Below are 18,724 nucleotides of genomic sequence, written 5' to 3'. Positions count from 1 at the left end.
AGCACAGCTTCCATCATGAGTGAATCTCACGGTGGCTCAGAGCATCCGGCAAATGTGGATGCTGAGTGTCCTCAACTCACTGTGCCTCAGTTGCCCCAGCCTCAAAAGGGGAGGACAGGAGTACCCATCCTAGAGGTGACGTGAGGATTTCAGTGAATTACAGGGAAATGCCTGGTCACTGTTGGCTGGGCTGACAGGCACTGGCGTCTATTGGTTGACGGCTGGCCTTCGGGCTCCTTCCTTCCTCGGATTTAGGTCCAGCTCAGCGCAGCCACCAAAGGAGCAGGGGAAAGCCTGTCCCCAACATCCACCCCCCACTCCTCCCACGACAGGGCAGGCCGCCACTGCTTGCTCCTACAGGGCTCTCCCAGCCATCCTTCCAGGAATATCCTCCCTCCGCCTGAGGTGCAGACCTGCTGTGTGTCCTCGCCAGCCGTGCTGGCACAGCCCCCAGCTCAGACAGGCTGACAGCGGTGCTAATTAGCTTAATTAACTCGGCCCCGAGGGAGCCGCCCCAGTTGGAGGCCAGAGCCCAGAGTCAGCTGGGAGCAGGCCCGGCCAAGTCAGAGCCGTTGGTCGCCTTCCACCTCTGGCCCTTGTGTCACAGGAAAAAGGAGTTGCTGTTGTCTGGCTCCTTACTGCAGAGCCTTCTTTGTAAGTTGCCTTTCTTTTTTCTCCACTGCAAGTGGTTTAATTCCACGACACGGCAAAGTCCCAAGTTCAGGCAACATGGGCAAATTAGAGATTATGTCCGGTGCTGTAGGGCAGACATCGAGAGAAGGCACATCCTTCCTGGCGTTTTCTTCATTTGAACTTTGAAAGGTAAAACGTGCGCAGGATAAAAACCAAACTAGTACAAAAGGGTTTGCAACACAAAAGAAGCATCTCTCCCTTCTGTGGCGCCCAGCGGCCCAGCGCCCCTCCCCACATGCAGCCATAGCTCTGTTTCTGCTGCATCCTTCCTGGAATGTTCCAAACATGATGAAGCCCCTGTGATCGTGCGTGCTTCTTCCCCCACCCTCCTCTTCATTTGCCAGTATGGTTCCCCGTCTCTACCCTTCTGCCTTTTTCTCTTTCTTGCTCTTCTCTTAACCTCGGTGACGGTTCCATGTTAGCACCAAAGAGGTGATCTCATTCTTTTGAATAATCAGAGAGCGGTCTGTTTTGTCCTCAGGGGTCATTAGGTTTTGACAATTACGGAGACCAGAGATCTTGAGAAAAAGGAAAAAGATCAGAATGTGCGAGCCCGGTTCGGTTGGCTTTGTTAACCTGGAACTGATACCACTTTAAATTATTGCTCAGAATTTGCAGTGTAGGAAATACGTTGGAAAATTCTTCCAGGAGGAAAAGAATTAAGAGCACAAATGATCGATTTGACTCTCCAAACTGAATTCCGTCGTCCTTTTCCCCTTTAGACGCGTCGTGGCAGCACACAGACAGTGTCGGGCCGCGGGACCGGCTGCGGATGAGATGTGTTGCCGAGTTGAGGGTTGGGGGAGGCGGTCGTAGCAGGATGTCCTCTGGTGAGCCAGCCTTCCCCCGCAGAATCAGGAATGCCCCCAGGAGAGTCCTGGAGGTCCTGGGAGCTGGGAAGGAGATTTTGCAAATAAACACAAAGGAAACAGAGCAGGGAAGGAATACTTGTGTTCTTTGGCTTAACTTTTTAAGATATCTCTGTACTTTTTCCTCTTTCATAGAAGTCATTTAAGCTTGTTGTAAAAGGAAGGAAGAGGGGTGCCTGGTTGGCTCAGTCAGAGGAGTATGCGACTCTTGATCTTGGAGTTGTGAGTTCAAGCCCGACCATTGGATGTAGAGATTACTTAAATAATTTTTTTTTTTTAAGAAAAGGAAGAGAGGGGGCACCTGGGGTGGCTCGGCCAATTAAGCGTCCAACTTTGGCTCGGGTCACCATCTCTCACTTCATGAGTTCGAACCCTGCGTCAGGCTCTCTGCTCACAGCTTGGAGCCTGGAGCCTGCTTCGGATCCTGTGTCTGCCCCTCCCCGACTCACACTCTGTCTCTTTGTCTCAAAAATAAATGAACAGAAAAAAGAAAAGGAAGAGAGGAAGGTTGGCAGGAAGGGGATGGGCAGGTGGGTTAGTGGGTTGGTTGGGAGGAAGGAAGGTTGGTTCTGTGTGATTCACACTGAACAGCTACTTCTGAGTGCTTGCAACATGGCAAGCCTTGTTCCCCACACAGAACAGGATGCAGATGGCTGCAGGTGAGGTGGGAGTGGGACCACAAGCACACAAGTGCCCACGACAAACTGCCAGGAGGTGAACAAGTGAAGCAGCACTCAGGATTGCGCGATCGAGCACATCTGGGCTGGGAGGGAGCGCCAGAGGGCTGAGTGGTCAGGGAGGCTTCTCTGAGGAGGCAACATTTGAGAAAAGCTGGATGGGTGAAAAGCTGCCATTCATGGGAAATGCCACTGAGGACACTCTGGGCAGACACAACAGCCAGTGCAAAGGCCCTGGGGCAGGAATGTGTCTGGCATGTTTAAGGAGCATTGGGAGGCCTGTGTGGGAGGAGATGAGGGCAGAGGCAGAGGAGGGCTTATCGTCAAGGATCTCATGGCTGTGGTGAGGCACATTCTTAGAAAGTGAATCCCCCAAGGGTACCCATCTTTTGGAGTTGAGAGTTTGGTAAATGTTAATGTATCAAACTAAGCTGTGTGTAAACTCAGTTACTGCTAAAAATGATTTCACGCTATACATACCACTTCTTTATTTCTGTGCTGTATCTGAGAGAACCTCTTCCGGTGTCATGTGGATCAGGTCTGCCTCTCTTACTCTGTGGGGCCATCGTCCTTCTCTGGGAGGCTTCACCCTTCCCCTTCCTGAAGGACACCCTCCCAGAAGTAGAGCCCCTCGGGCCGAGAGTATGCATGTTTGAAAGTGTTCTGCGGGGGGGTTTGCATCTGTCCCGGAGGACGGCCTTGTAAACGGTGCCCCTTTTTGCCATAGACAGGCTGAGGTCCCAGCCGGCTCCCTCTCCAGGAGAGATGGGCATAGCACATGACATGCCCTGCGCTGAGTCCCACACATCACCCCCTTCCTTGCAGGGGATTCTGGAAAATGGCGAAACCCCTTTGGCATGGGGAGGGGTAAGCCCCCTTCCAGCTCCCATGGGAGGAACTCACTGAGGGCGTATACGCTTTCTGTGTCTCTTTTTTGGATCTAAAGCTTTTCATTTGCCCAGAGAGCACACTTCAGAGAACACCGTAATGGAGCCAGCATTACCCTAGACCTAGAATTCTAATTTGGGGAGGAATATGACCTGAGAAGAAAAAAAACTCGCCACCCTATCTTCCTTCTTTTGTTAAAATCCCAAGGTGGCAGCTGAGAAAATGAGAAAGGAAATACAGACTTCAAAACCCTCAGGAGCCCTAGACATCTTATTTCTTCCTGGGTTCAAAGACTTTTTCTTTCCTGAGTTACAAAATGATAAAGTCCAGGTGTCACCTTTTTTTAAAATAGTTGTTAAAATGATTATTATTGCGATAGCTTGCGATTAATAAACAGAGACAGTTCAGAAGGGTATCAGATAAAGAGGGAAAGTCCCTTCTCCCCACCTCCTAAAAAGACGCCTACTTCCCAGAGGTAATTTACCATTGTTCATGATTTCTCCCAGAACTTTTTTTCTGCATTTAAAAGATTATTACTAAGCCAAACGCGATTACGTTCCACACACCGTTCATCCTTTACATGCCATGTCTGTGGTACAAACATGGCGGTCAAGTACAGTGGTAATGTCTGTAGGCCCTGCAGCCTGGTGGCCTCGGCTAGAATCCTGACTCCTCCACTCACAGGGGCTGTGTGACTTTGGACGCCTGTTGTGTAGTTACTCTAGTCCCTTTGTACCTCAGTCCCCATCTGTAAAATGGGAGTAACAGTAATAGTGGCTCCTGGGGAGGCTGCTGTGCAGATTCAACGAGTTGTGCATGGAGTCCTCGGGATGGTGGACAGGGCCCGGTACACAGTGAGGGCCTGTTAGCTGTCATTATTTCCCTCCTGGTGACACCTCTGGTCAGGGACCCAGTTTTCACCAGGAAAGTCAGACCTGAGCCCAAAGGCTGGGCCAGAGTCTGAGAGCTAGAGGAGGCCTCAGGGGAAGTCCCAGGAGTGGAGGACAGGGAGCCCCAGGGGAGCCAGAGGATGACGGCCTGTGGGGCCAGCAGAGGGGTCAGGGGAGCAGTGGAGGAGCGTGCGCAGCTCGGGGCCAGCCTCCGGTAAGCAGTTGGGAATGCTTCCCAAGCATTGGCTCTGTCGGGTGCCAGCCGGCACTTTCTAGCAATCCCCACAGTGCTGGGAGGTCAGCACGTTCTCCAGAGGATCGGAGAGGTGGTGTGATGTACCTGCAGCCTCTCAGCAAGAACGACTCAGACCCAGGCCTGTCCGCCTCTGGGGGCTCCTGCTTTTATTTAGCCCCAGGCTGTGCCTCAGTGGCTTTTAGATGGCAGTGTTCTGGAAGGCAGCATGGGGTCCCAGTAGAAAAATGGGGATGGTGGCCATCAGGGGGCCCCAGGGCCCTGCCCCGGGTTCAGGTGCCTGATCTCTGGATCTTCCCAGCCACCCCATGATTCGTGAACTCTCTTAGCCCATACGATGGGTGAGGAAAACCAAAGTTAGGGACATCTGACGATGGACCCTGGGGGCCCCGGCCAGAGGTCTGCTCTCCGTGGCCCAGCACTCACCCCATGGGGACCTGGCTCCCAGGAGATTATCCCTCTGTGAGACGCCATGGGACCCCATCTCTCCTCTGCAGTTGGAAGCCCTGGTCTGGGCCACCCTCATCTCTCACCCCAACAGCTTGCAGGAACTTTCTCACTGTCTCCCTCCTCCCGCTCTTGGCCCCACTTCCGTGAGGGTCACTTTTCCATCCAGCCACCAGAGTGATCCTTCTAAAACACAAATCAGGATCTCACACTCACCAGTTCGGAATCTCAGAGGCTCCCCAGATGTAGCCCCAGGTCTCCTCTGTGGCTCATTCCTGCAGTTCCTGCAGGATCTGTCCCGTCGCCTCCCAGACCTCCCCTCACACCACCCATCCCCTCTCTGTCCCCTCACTCAGGCCACCCCGCCTGTGGGCCCCTCCACTCCTCACTTACCAAGCTTGAACCCCTCGTAGCCCAGCACCTGCTGTTTCCTCTTCCTGGAGTGCTCTTCCACCCTGTGGGCTCCCTCCTGCTTCCCCCAGACTTCTGTCCATATATTCGTTGTCAGTCTCCCCGACTGGAGGTCAGCGCCATGTTCACTGCTATGTGAACAAGGCATGGCCCAGAGCGGGTTCCCAGAAGATAGAAACACTTGCGGGACGAGTGAATGGTGAGGATAAACGCTGCCCCCCCACCCCAGCTCACCTTCACCAGGTGACACGGAGAAGGCTGTGGCCCCTCACCCGGTGGCGGTGGCAGCCAGCCTTGGGTCAGGACCGCTTTGAGAAGCAGCTTGAACCCCCTCCCCCCCCAAGACCCCTCTGACCCCGATCCTGTCATTCTAGGCAGGTGGACACCAACACGAAAAACGTCTTCGGGCAGCCGCGGTTGAGGGCGTCCCTCCGAGACCTCCGCTCCCCACGAAAGAACTACAAATCCACCATCGAGGACGACCTGAAGAAACTCATCATCATGGACAACCTGGCGCCGGAGCAGGAGAGAGACGCGGGAGTATGTAGAGGCCGCCCCACACACGCACACACAGTCTGGCGGGCCAGGCGGTCATGGGAGGGTGAGGGAGGAAGACAGGGCCCCCTGCAGTCACTCTGCCCATGGCCTCCACCTGGGGCACTGCCGGTCCCGTCTGGGTGTATGTAGCTTCGCAGTCAGGGGTCGGGTCGTCACATTAGTCAGGGACCTAATCGCAATGTAAGCCAGCCTCGGTAGGCACGTGGGGCATTTCTTCCACACTAGGGTAGCTCATGTGACTGGGAAGGGATGCTCTTAACTGGCTCTCATGTCCTTCTCATGGAGCCCAGGCCAGAAGCAGCCTCCACCCACCCACCCTGCACGGTCCAAGAGTGGAGGCGGGTTCCCAGGAAAGTCAGGCTCCCTTAGACACTGCTTCCCTTCACTCTTGTGCCCACCTACTCCTGGTTGGCTGTGCTCTCCTGTGGGCCCAAGCTGGCCCCAGTCTCTCCAGGGCGCTGTCCCCAGCGGTCCCCACCGATGACTGGCGTTGCCTTCCCTGACCTTACCTGGAACGGGAGAGTGGCATTGGCCTCTTGAGGGCCAGAACCAAGTGGGGCGTGACTGGGGGAGGAGCTATCCCCAGGGGAAACTTGGGATTCTTTGAGCAGAAAGGGGCAAAAGCAGATGCCCGGTGGGTCAGAAACACAGCCATCCAAGACGGGAAGGTGCCTCCGAGGACAGTGACCGTGAGCCAGGCCACGACCGCGGCCCATGACCCACCCTGTCTCGACAGCAGTCCCCACAGAAGAGCCTGCAGCGGACACTGTCAGATGAGAGTCTGTGCAGCGGGCGGCGGGAACCCAGCTTCGCCAACGCTGCCAGCCTGGAGCCGGGCCTGCCCAGTGATGTGCTCTTCAGCAGCACCTGCGCCTTCCCCTCCAGCACGCTGCCCGCCCGCCGCCAGCACCAGCACCCCCACCCCCCTGGCGGCGGCAGCCCCAGCACCGTCCCTGCGACCGGCAACAATGGCTTCCCAGAAAAGAAATGTGAGCCCGGGCCCCTGGGGCTGGCGGGGGAGTCTCCCTGGCGATGGGAAGCGGGGGAGGGGGGACAGTCAGCACTGGAGATCCTCAGTGTTGGTGTCATCCATGGTAGGGAGGTGGGGTGCATAGGAGTTTCAGTCGGGTACCGATGGTGTGGCACAGGGTGTCCCACAGAGCAGGGGATTGTCGGCCAGGCACCTGGGGGGTCACCTAGAAGTCTGGAGTGCCCCAAAATTGGAGTCATCTGAGACCAGAGAGAGGGTGTCAGCACCCCCTGCTGCAGCCTGGAGGGCCGTGAGGATCAGGCCTTACAGTTGCTGCGCCCCCAGATCCTGTCCCAGCACCAAGCAGATGGCTTCGCGAGTGTTTATTTACTTACCTGATTCCCCCCAAGTCTGCCAGCTCTTGGAGGGAGGGGGTGTAGGGATATGACTCATCCATCCTTTGACTCATCCAGCGACTGCTTACTGAGCATCCCCCACGAGGGGGCACCGTGCACATGGCCCCCATCAGAACCGGTGCACCATTTCGGGCTGGCCCTGCCTTTGGTCCACCCTGCAATCCCTCATTCACAACCCCAAACACTCTACAACTGAGAGGTCATGCAGAAGTTTGGGCCAAGCTCACTGAGCAGCAAAACCCAACCCAGACGGACATGAGGCTATGTATTTGTTGTTCTTCTTTACCCCATCTGGTGTGAGTGACCGTGAACTTCACTGCAGAACACTGTTGTGTTGGATACGGGGTGCTGCCCAGCCGTTCTGGGTGTGGTATGTTATAGCACCTGCACAACTTTCTCCGATTCAAACAGATCTTGACTTCGGAGATGTGTCCCAGGGGTTTTGGCCGAGGGCTGTGTCCTGTATTATTGGGATGGAGCCTCCCAAAGCCTCCTCTCACTCAGTCCCCATCTCAGCTCGAGGCGAATCTACCCCTCACTGCATTAAACTGAGACTCAGATTAATACGTGGAAAACGCTTAGCACGATCCCTGATATGCGGGAAAAGCAGTAGCTATTTATTATTTTGTTAGCATTCTACCGTCTGGAGCAAGCATTTTAATCCATCGCGAGTCAGGCTTGTACCTCCAGACTGCAGAGCAGGGCTAGAACGGAGTATTAACAGGGACCTTCTAAACCCCAAACCCTCATGGGGTTGGGCTTAGAGCAGGGTCAGTGTCAGGCCACGCAGTCCAAAGGCAAGTGTCACTACCAGGCAGTGTGAATGCGGGCGAGACGTCTCGCTCTGAGCACAACTCAGGGCCGTAACAGCACCTCCCTCCTGGCCAGTTGGAGGTGAGGCTGGGAGATGATCCCCATGACACAACCCGGCATGGTGCTCAGCAGGAGGACATGTGGTCAGTCAGGCCTGGCCTTTCCTGCCTGAGTCACCTCCTGACCTCTCGGTGCCTCACGGCAGTCCTCTGTCCCCTCCCCTTTGGCAGCTGTGAGGCATCAGCAGGCCGAGGCCCGGGGCCTACAGCTGGCACGTGGGACTCAGCCGATGGCTGCGGCAAATGCGGCCGCTGGTGCTGTCACTCCCAGGGGCCTCTTTCTCTGCCTGGCCTGTCACACGAGGACCCAGCAGCTCTCCCCACGGTGACCCTGCCATAACCAGACACTGTCCACGCACTAACGACCTGGATTTATGTCTGCGGGCTGTCACTGTGTCCTCCGCTCCACACCTCCAGAAGCAGACTTCTGGCCTGTCCCCTGCCGTCCCATCTCAGGGCCAGCTTCCGAATCCTGAAGCTCCCCCTGCACCCTGGCTCACACTCACATCCCCTCTTCAGGAAGTACTTTTGCAAGTACAAAATAGATCCAGGGGCTGCCGCTTGTTCCCCTGCCCCCACAGCCTCACCTGTCCTGTCCGCTCTCCTCTCCCTCCTGGACCACGGCAGCCTCCTCACTGTCTCCCCGCTCCCCGCCCCCACACGGTCCGTCTTCTACACACAGCCAGAGAGAGCGCGTGAACACCTCTGTTGGGTCACATCCCTCCCTGCACAGAGCCACCTGAGTGGCTCTGTGTCACTCAGCAAAAGACAAAGTCCTGACCCACGAGGCCCCACAGTCCAGCCCCATCACCTCTGATTTCACCTCCTGCTACTCTGTTCCTCTCTCTCTGTCCCCACCCTCGTAAACACCTGATACTCCCACCCCTTTTCCTGCTGGCATGTGTCATCTTCTAATAATTGTATTAATCGTTTGTGCTGTAACAATTCTGTAATGTTACACACTACAGAAAGTTTGTTTCCTTCACGTTGTCATTCTCCCCCATCTCCCGTCTCCACTCTTCCTACCCAGCCACCATCTCAGCCTCGGAGCTCTCGCTGGCCGATGGGCGGGACCGGCCACTGCGGCGCCTTGACCCCGGGATGATGCCACTGCCTGACACGGCCTCTGGCCTTGAGTGGTCCAGCCTGGTAAATGCAGCCAAGGCATACGAAGGTAGGCGCCTTCTGCCCAACCTGTCCTGGTCCCTACCGACCCCCTGCTGTGTTCTAGAAGGATCAGTGGAGGGCCTTGGGGCTTTGAAGTGGGACACGCTCAGGATCCAGAAGTAGGGGGAGCAGGGTTCACATCCTGCCCTGTCACTTATTCACTGTGCAGTCCTGGGCAAGTGTCTTTGTCTCTCTGATCCCGTTACCTCATCTACGAAGCAGGAATGTGACCTGTGCCCACTGCCCAGGGCTACGGTGAAGATTACAGGAAACTGTGTGTAAAACATGTCAGGCACAGAACAAGCCCTCAAAAGACAGTGCCTTATGTTATATCACCGGGCAGACTTACAATAACCCAAATTGCATTTAGATTTGCTTTGGCTGCAGGTGGCAGAAAACCCAAGTTTTCTTGACTTAAATAGGCAAGTTAACAATGACTTAAATAGGCAAGGTTTTTATGCAGGTTAAAAGTCCTGAGGTGGGTGGTGTGGGCCTGGTGTGGCACTTCCACAAATTCATTAGGGTGCAGGCTCCTCAAACCCTCTGCTCTGCCATCTCCAGGGAGCCTTACCCTCATGGTCCAAAATGGCTGCCAGAGCTCTGGCCATCATGTCCAGCTCCAACCAGCAGGGGAGAGACACATCCCCTCCATTTAGGGACGTGTCTCTAAGCCTGGCGCTCCCCCTGCACTTACTTCCCAATGGCCAGAATATCACACACAGCCCCACCTAATAGCTTCAGGGCAGGCTGGGAAATGAGGCCTTATGCCCAACTAAAATTTGGGATGCGTTATTATGGAAAAAGGGAAAACAGGTGACAAGGGACAGCTAACAATCTCTGCCATTTCTTTCCCACGTGACTTGGGCGAGCAGCTTTATCTTTCTAAGAGTCAACTGTAAAATGGGACTTCTGGTGATCCCTAACACACATGAACATGTTCTTCTGGCTCATTTTTTTCAGTATTTTTCAGACTATAGCTTTGCTGTCCTTCCTCCAGGAGGCTCTCCCTGATATCCCTTAGTCTAGATTAGGCACCTGCTCTGGGCTCCCACAGCCCTGACCCCTCTGCCTGTGCCTCCTCCCTCCCGGCCCTGACCTCAGGGCCTCCGCTGTCTAATGAAGGGTCTGTGTCCCCACTGGACTCTGAGGGCAGGACCTGGGGCCAGCTCGGTCACTACTGGCTTCCCAGCATGGGTCTGGCTCAGCGCAGGGTGCCTTAAACCAGACCCATACGGTACATGACCTTCATATTTCCATGTTTGGGCTAGTCCACATCTGGCAGGTGGCCCTGGAGGAAGCTTCCTCCTACCGTGCAGTCTCCCTGGGGGAGAGGCAGTCAGGCCTCTGGTTATGGGTAAGGTGGCACAGGAGAGCAGTCAGGGAAGACGGGAAGACCAGGCCAGGCCTCTGAATCACCGGGAGGGGAGTGGCTGCCAGCAGGGGCCCAGTGCTGCAGGCAAATTTGACCCTTCAGAGGCCTGACGCTCTCAGTGGGGGACAGGGTTGCTCCATGTGGCATTTCCAGGAGGAGGTGACCGCGGGCCACCATGACGTTACAGAGCGTCTCTAGAGAGCCAGCACTTTATCACAGACATCACTTCTATTCTCTAGTGTGAGGGATGTGTTAGGATTCCCGGTTACAGATGAGGAAACTGAGGCTCAGCCACCAGAGTCACCTACCTGGCCAAGGGCACACAGGGCAAGGATTTAAGCCCGGACCTGAACGTTTTCCAGAAAGATGGGCATGGTTTCCTTTATAGAAAAGGAAACTGAGATGGCTCTTACACTTTTAAAAATACACTCAAGCTCTCTCCTAATAAAATAGATGCAAGTCACAACTCACTGAGCTACGCGTCCTCACCAGTCAGAACTGCAGAGATGGAGTTCGAGAGCACTGCTTGCGGGGGAGGGGAAAGGGGCCCCTCGCACGTGGCAGGTTCAGTGTAAGGTGGGTGCGAGCCCAGTACCTGCTGCCAGAGTGAAAATGCACGTGCTCTGTATCCCCACAAATCTCGGGGGTCTTGGCATGGGGAGGCCTTTCCTCTAAGTGTGACCCAGTTGACCATCATCCCGTGGTGCCTCCGGCCCGGCACAGACTTCATGCTCACCCACTCTCTGAACAGCTGTGGTGGGAAAGCAGGGATAGTTTGGGGGACAAAAAGGGAACTGCATATATTATACTGGTTCATTTATTGATTCCACAAACCAGACGCTGCTGGCCCCAAAAGTTTCATGTGCCCCGCCCCCGCCACCACCACCACAAGTCACGGGTAGTGTCGGGCTGAACATTACTTGGGTCCAGGACTTTGGGAGGGAGGGGCACAGATGGGGCCCAGCAGAGGATGTGAAAAGTGAAGGCACGGCGGTCTCCTGAGGGAGGTAAGGGCAGGCGTGGTTTAAAGGCAACGCACAGCCCACTGCCTGGGTTTGAGCCCCAGCTTCGCTGCTGCTGAGCACGGTGGCGACCGGTCCGCCTCTGCCGCCTCAGTCTGCTCATCTGTAAATAAAGTCGGATGATATTCCTACTGCAAAGTGGTTGTTAGCGTTAATGAATTTACGTAGGCTCACGCACTTGTGTCATCATGGGGCGCCTGGGTGGCTCAAGTCAGTTAAGCGTCTAACTTCAGCTCAGGTCATGATCTCACAGTTCACGAGTTCAAGCCCTGCGTTGGGCTCTGTGCTGACAGCTCAGAGCCTGGAGCCTGCTTCAGAATCTGCATCTCCCTCTCTCTCTCTGCCCTTCCCCCATTCACGCTCTGTCTCTCTCTCTCAAAAATAAAACATTTAAAAAATTGTTTTAAAAAAATGAGTGGCACCATTTATAGCACCTGCATATTCCTGAGGGCATTTGGGTTTTCAACCCCAGACTCAGGGTCCAGGAAGAGAACCTAAGGGCCTTTATCAGCTGTCTTCTCCAAGTCTCCACAGGGGCCCCAGGGGGTCTCACAGCTGCCTGTGGGGGGAGGGGGGCCTCATTCCCTGGGTTTCCTGAGCAGTGGGCTCTTTTTTTGATGGGGTGCAAGGGGAGTGTGGGGGCCATGTCCCAGGAGGAATGCAGGGAGAGGTGCCAGGGCCACCTCCTCTCCACCCCGTCCCCCCGCCCCCCCGCCCCCAAGGTCCAGGCATCCTAGGGCCAGGATCACTGGTTCTGTGGGAAGCAGCTGAGAAGCTCCAAGCCTCTCCCTGGAGACCCAGATGCCAGCAGATGTGTGGAAGGCAGAGCTGTCCAGACACTGGTTCCCAGCTGTGGGCTTATGAGAGGGGGTGGGGCAGCCAAAGCCCCCTCCCCAGTGGCCACTCCATTTACCCCCAAGATCAAGCCCTGCATTGAGCTTTGAGCTGACAGCTTGGAGCCTGCTTGGGATTCTCTCTCTCCCTCTCTGCCTCTCTCCCACTCACTCCCACACTCTCTTTCTCTCTCTCTCAGATAAATAAACCTCAAAAAAATAAAAATGCAGGTGCTCAGGTTGGGACCTGGGAATCAGAGCTTTAACAGCCATGTGATTTCTTTTCTCTCCTCGGTATACATGGTATTCTGTCTTCTCTTTCTGCTTTTGAAATTTCACAGAGCTTCTCAAAACTACAGTGCAAATGAATCCCCGTGTACTTCTCACCCAACTTCAACCCCATCCTCTTTTGGCCACTTTTTTCATACCATTTGTTTGTTGATGAAACCAGGTCATTTATGCTGAATTTGGGTGGTTACTCTGTCACGCTGCCATTTAACTTGTTTCTGTCCCTTGCATTTTGTATAAACTGGTCACTAGTCTACAGGCTTGCTCAGCATCAGGATGAGATTTTGTTGTTAGTGTCAATTTGGTTTGGTTTTTTTGGTTGGAGCCCATCCTAAGTGCGTGATCTAACAAAAGTGATTGGGAGTGTCACGGAGGTCTGGGTGGGAGGTGTGCTGGGAAAGGTGGTTGGTCGGTGGGGCGGGGGAGCAGAGGGAGGAGGCACTGGAAGCCCTGCTGACTCCTCTCCCCTCTCCCGTCTCTGCCCGGCAGTGCAAAGAGCTGTCTCACTCTTCTCCCTCAACGACCCAGCTCTGAGCCCGGAGGTCCCACCTGCACACAGTCCTGTCCACAGCCACCTGAGCCTGGAGAGGGGGCCCCCAACCCCCAGGACCACCCCTACCATGAGGTGAGGTTTCCCTGGGAACACCTGGTGGCCCAGCAACTCGGATCCCTGAGGGTGGCCGGCCTGCCCCGTGAAGGAGGGGGACACCAGGCGGATGAGAGACAGCAGCTGCTTGCCCATCCCCCACGCCCCCTCGGCACAGCCAGGGGGGCGTCTCCCCTGAGGGACTTGGGAGTAACCCACACACCGGAACCCAGAGGTGACCTTGTCCGGGTTAGCCTGGTCCTCGTGGGTGGAGACAACGCAGCGTCATTCATATGGTCAGTCGACCTCCAACTTCAAAAAACCTCTAAGTGGTGCCCCCCACTGCATCCTCACCCGCCCCGGTCCCTTCCTCCCTGCCTTTGATCCCCCCCGCCGCCCCCCGTCTGCCCCTGGGTCTCCTCTGCACGTTCCAGAATTCTGAGGATGGCCACCTGATAGTTACTGTTCGCCTCTCCCCTGGCACGGCCCGCTGGGCCAGCTGTGGAAGCGCTGACGGAGGCCCTACCCGCGTGAGGCTTCCCGGGGAGAGAAGAGGACATGGGTCATCGCACGTTTAGTGCAACAGACTTGACCTCACTAGGTTGGCAAAAAATACAAGGCAGGCTCACACCAGAGGTGCGCTGCACTTTATGGGCAAATTAAGTAATTTTCGAGGGAAATTTTGACTCTCCTGGGTTTTGGTGTTTTGTTTTTGTTTTTGACTCTTCTTCACACCCCTCTTTTCACTGGCTTTAGAACTCAACCTCCACCAGAGATGTGGCCCGACTGTAATCACAGGAACTCGGCACTTACAAATGTGCCAATACAGTGAGGGCGGGAACAGGCTGGGTGTGGAAAGGGCAGGACTGTGGGCTCTGGGCGAGCTCCTGGATTCCCTCCGCCCCTGAGCTGACCCTCTCCCACCTGCCCTGCAGCTGCAGGCCCCAGGAGCCAAGACTGTGGTGGAAAAAAAGGGCAGGAGGACTCAGTGTCTCCTCTCCGCTGCGGCAGCACACCCTGCCCCGCCCCCCACAGTGCCTAGTGGAGCCCCTACAGGGAGGGGCTGCCCCTCTCCTCCTCAGGGGCCGGGCAGGCCAGGGCTGGGTTCCAGGGTGCAGAGTCCCCTTCTGCCCAGCGGGTAATGACGAGGTGACCTCCCAGACTACACTGGGCGCGGAGCTCTGTTAGATCGAGACTGTGCACAGCGCAGGGCAGGCTCTCTGTCACGGGGGCGCCGTCATCGTCTTTGTCAGTGTCCTCCATTCCCGTCCCCGAGGGCAGGCCCCCATGTTCAGTGTCCCGTGGCAGACACCGTGCCCAGGTCTGCGAGGTGCTCCGTGGATGTGTCTGTGAGGTGGGTTCTGGTTTTGCTCTGTGTGAGGCGCTCACACCTAAAGCACACGCGTGGTTCAGGCCCCGCGGGGGAGGCACACGTCAGGGCGGGCACATGCACAGCCATCCACAGGCTGCCACAGCCCTCCGTCCACATCCACAGATGTACTGTCTTTGGGTAAAGCGCAGCAGGGAGGAGGGCTGGCTCCTTTCTGGCTTCCCCCAGAGCCTCCCTCCAGGCATCCCTCAGGACCCCAGCAAGGAAAGGACTCTCCAGAACTTCGGGGACAGGAGTGTCCCGTACCCCCTGTTCCTCCGGAACCCTCCCTGGGGGCCGGTGGGCCTTGGGTCTCACCCTGCCCCTTGTCTTTCCAGCGAGGAGCCTCCCCTGGATCTGACAGGCAAGGTGTACCAGCTGGAGGTGATGCTGAAGCAGCTGCACACCGACCTCCAGAAGGTAAGGCCGCCAGGCGGCCAGCCCTCGTGGCGCACCCCCGCGTTCCGCCCCCCAGACACTCGGGTGTGGGGCGTGGGCAGCGAGGCTGCGGCACCTGTCCCCACCCGACCCCTTCCACGCTGGGAGAGACCACCCAGCTTTGAGTGTCGTCCTGAGTAAAGAGTAGAAGGTGACCGTGCCAAAGGCTGGGAAACACATGGAGGAAACCTGCCTACAGTCTCGGAGGAAGAACACATTGGCCCCAGCCTTTTTGGGGGGCAGGGGGATGATATTTATCAAACAATGTAACTGTCTGCCTTGTTGATCTAGCAGTTCCACTTGTGGGAGTTTGTCCAGCAGAATTTCAAGCATAGGTACAGAGATCCAGGAGCAAGGATGCTCATTGCTGCTCTGTTTGCAATAAAAAAAATTGGAGCCGGTGCAGCTGTCCCTCCACGGGAGAACGGTTATATAAAGGACAGGACACCCATGCAGTGGAATATTCTGCAGCCAATTAAAATAATAGCAGGAATCTGTGTATTTACTCACATACAAAAGAAGTCCAGTAACTTAAGTAAAAACTGAGCAAGCTACAGAACTATTTCCTAGAACATTGTCATACTTTAAAAAAAAAAAAAATTAACATCCACAGGGCAGAGGGTTATCTAGAAGGCAGCGTTCCAAATTGTTCATTATACGTACCTCCAGGGTGTAGAAGAATGAGGAGAGAAATAAGGGCAGAGAACTTCCACTTGTTGCTTTATATACTTTCGGGCAAAAAACCAAAAAGGTGGCAGAGTGTAATGTGGAAGCCTCAAGCACAGGAATCATAGGGGCCCAGGTTCAAATCCGACCCCACCATCTAATACTGCCTGAGCTTGGACAAGTCAGCGGCCTTCAGATGTGACATGTCCTGAAAGGGCGTCTCTGAAAGGCCAAGGGAGCCTGTATGGCGGGCAGCCTGCGCCCGCATCCCAAGCTCCCCACTTTCCGTTAGGAGAGGCTGGGTTTCCTCTCTCAGGAAACTGAGGCTAACAGTCCCCGAGTCCTTAGATGGCCATGAGGGTAAAACGGGGTGGTGGTAACTACAGTGAGGTCTGTTGGAAGAGTTGAGGAAATGGGTCCAGAGAGATGAGGCAGTCTGCCCACGGTTACGAAGCCGCCGAGAAGCAGAGCTGGGGCTTGAACCCCTGGCCGCCTGGCTCAGGAGGCCTCGTCTGTGCCCACCCGCTGACGCTGGCCCCACTCCACAGGAGAAGCAGGACAAGGCCGTGCTGCAGTCGGAGGTGGCCAGCTTACGCCAGAACAACCAGCGCCTGCAGGAGGAGTCACAGGCCGCCAGCGAGCAGCTGCGCAAGTTCGCGGAGATCTTCTGCAGGGAGAAGAAGGAGCTCTGAGGCGGCGAGCCGCCCCCACCCCTGCCCGGGCCAGCCGCGGGCTCCCGCTCTCCTGTCTCCCTTGGCTCGCTCCCAGTTGCGGGTATGACCACGATAACCCAGCCAGGGCCCCACCGCCCTCCTCGTGGACACGGAAACCCTGGATGGCCGCAGGCCCCGCCCCGGGCTGTGAGCTGTGGTCTGCTCAAGGTCCTCCTGCCCCACAAGATGACATGGTCTCAGGCCTCCCTCTGAACTGCCCATCTCTGGTCCCTGGGGACTGGACCGTGCCCACGCCGCACCCAGGAGGCCCATCTAGCCTCTTCCTAGGACCAAGCCATCAGAAGCTGTAGGAAGGGGAGAGGGAGGGCAGGTGTGTGTCTCCAAACCCCGCAGCTCCAGGAGTCCACAAACCAGGTTTCTTCACCACGTGCAACGGAGTTTGGGCTTGTGGGGCCAAGCCCCCTGCATGAAAAACCAGTGTGAAACTGGCCCGTGCTTCCCCTCGGCCCCAGAGAGATGAAGGCCTGTGTGGAAACTGGCCAGGGGTCTCAGTCCCAGTGCACTAGCTCCAAATGGCACGGACAGTATCCCCTCCCAACCTCGCTCTTCCAAAAAGCAGCCAGGAGCACTTTGTTAGAGTTTCACTTCTTTCTTGGGACCCTGGATGGAGAGAGGACACCCCCAGCATCCAAAGTCAACTTCTTTGAGGGGAAACTCTATTTGCACACTCGGGACTGTTTATACCGTCTTTTTTCTATCCGCCCCTCGACCGCCAAAGGCCACAGCGCCCAGGCCATGCCACCTTCCAGCTACTGCCCTGGCCCCAGGCAGCGAAGCCCTGTCTCTCCTCCCCAGGCCCCGCCAGCTCCGACCGCACAGCCAGGGCCTCTTCCGGGCACCAGGAGGGGCTCCACACAGCCCTCCGGTCAGGGCTGGAGAGAAAACAGCCTGCAACTCCTCTCTGGTTCTGTTTTCCCTTCGCAAGCGGACGCCCGGACACCCTCACTGTGCTTCCCGGGGAGTGCTTTGCTGTGTGAACCCCCCCATGAGACGCTGGTTCTCTAAAGGCAATAAGGGGCAGCTTGCCAGGCAGCCGAGCCAGAGTGGTACTACGCTGTTCACCCAGGAAACAGAGTTTCTTTTTTTCCTTTAAAAACAAAAATATATATATATATATATATATTTATTTTTTCATGTAGAGTTGCGCCAGAACAAGTCTGTATGGCCACAATCTGTGGATTCCCCCAACCTCAAGCTGAGGATCAAGGTGTGTCCCCCGTGGACTGGGACTCAGTGGGAGGACTCAGAGGGATAAAGTCAGGGTGGGCAGGTGGGTGGCCTTTCCCATTTTGGGAGGCCCCAGGCAGGGGGAGCTGGCCCGGCTCCGAGCAGCACCCTCTGGGCTGGAAGCCAGCAGCAGGTCGTCCAGCCTTTGTCCAGAGACACCCCACCCCCTGCTTTCTCTTTGAGGCCAGAAACCTCAGGGCAGGGGGCTCCGGAACTACACAGGACACAGAGAGGTGCCGGGCTGGACAGGGAGGTGCCACACTGGGCCGGCCGGCTGGGGCAAGAGAAAAGGGCGCTCCTGTCTCCCTGTGATCAACCTCTGACCCCAGCCACACCGCAGTCCCTCGAGAAGCCCTCAGCTGCCATCTCCTTTCCCTCACCTGTGGTGTGAGATGAGGGCTTCAAGGTGGGACCTGCTTGGTCCTCAGTCCTGGCCAACTACTGTGATATCTCTGCCCCTCTTCCCCACCCCTTTTTGGAAGGGTTCTCCGGGACCTCCCCACCGCCTTTTCCTCAGACCCTAACCTGGAGGCTGCCCCCCCCCTCTTTTTTTTTAAGTTCTCCTCATCTCTTCAGATCATTTGAATCATTTTGGGGACCTAATCATGTACATTGACAAGTGTAAATTATGATTTTTGGTTTTGTTTTCTGTTATTTTTTAAGGATCTCTGCAAAACAAATCTATTTAATTTGAGGTTAGTGTTCAATCTGAAGGCTTGAAGATAGCAGGGGTTTTTTTTCATATGCTGATTTCATTTGGATTTTTTATTCTTTATTGTCTTTTTTTTTTTTTTTTTTTTTTTTTTTCCTATCCCTGTCTTGAGATTTTTCTGGCATGTTTCTGGAGGTTTCAAAGGAAATAAATGTTTCATAGAAATGGCTTGTGTGTTCACTAGCTGGGCAGCTGCCTGGAGTCACTGATGGGAGGGTGTGGTCCAGCGTCAGCCTCCTTCCCCATCCCCCTGGTCCCAAACACCATCTCTCTCCCTCTCTCTCTCTCTGTCTCTCTCTCCCTCTGTCTCTCCCTTTGTCTCTCTGTCTCTGTCTCTCTCACGCACAAACACACACGCACACACAC

General features: G+C 55.7%; 1 protein-coding gene across 8 annotated transcripts in view; it reads left to right on the top strand.

Moving 5' to 3' along the window:
* The window catches only part of SIPA1L3 (signal induced proliferation associated 1 like 3), a 237,245-nt gene extending 218,798 nt beyond the window's left edge, over positions 1–18,447 (top strand). For 7 of the 8 annotated variants that reach the window (XM_042919975.1, XM_042919974.1, XM_042919972.1 and 4 more), the window contains 6 exons: positions 5,503–5,668; positions 6,423–6,675; positions 8,975–9,118; positions 13,116–13,251; positions 14,920–15,001; positions 16,234–18,447. In XM_042919975.1, the coding sequence (XP_042775909.1) occupies positions 5,503–5,668; positions 6,423–6,675; positions 8,975–9,118; positions 13,116–13,251; positions 14,920–15,001; positions 16,234–16,377 (925 nt within the window). In that variant the 3' untranslated portion in view covers positions 16,378–18,447. The remainder of the gene's footprint in view (positions 1–5,502; positions 5,669–6,422; positions 6,676–8,974; positions 9,119–13,115; positions 13,252–14,919; positions 15,002–16,233) is intronic. The other variant, XM_042919979.1, reaches the window with a different exon arrangement.
* Positions 18,448–18,724: the final 277 nt, after the last annotated feature.

Source organism: Panthera leo, chromosome E2, assembly GCF_018350215.1.
Source record: "Panthera leo isolate Ple1 chromosome E2, P.leo_Ple1_pat1.1, whole genome shotgun sequence".
NCBI lineage: Eukaryota > Metazoa > Chordata > Mammalia > Carnivora > Felidae > Panthera > Panthera leo.
The sequence above is the reverse complement of the archived record's forward strand: the minus strand, read 5'-3'. Positions and strand labels throughout refer to the sequence as shown.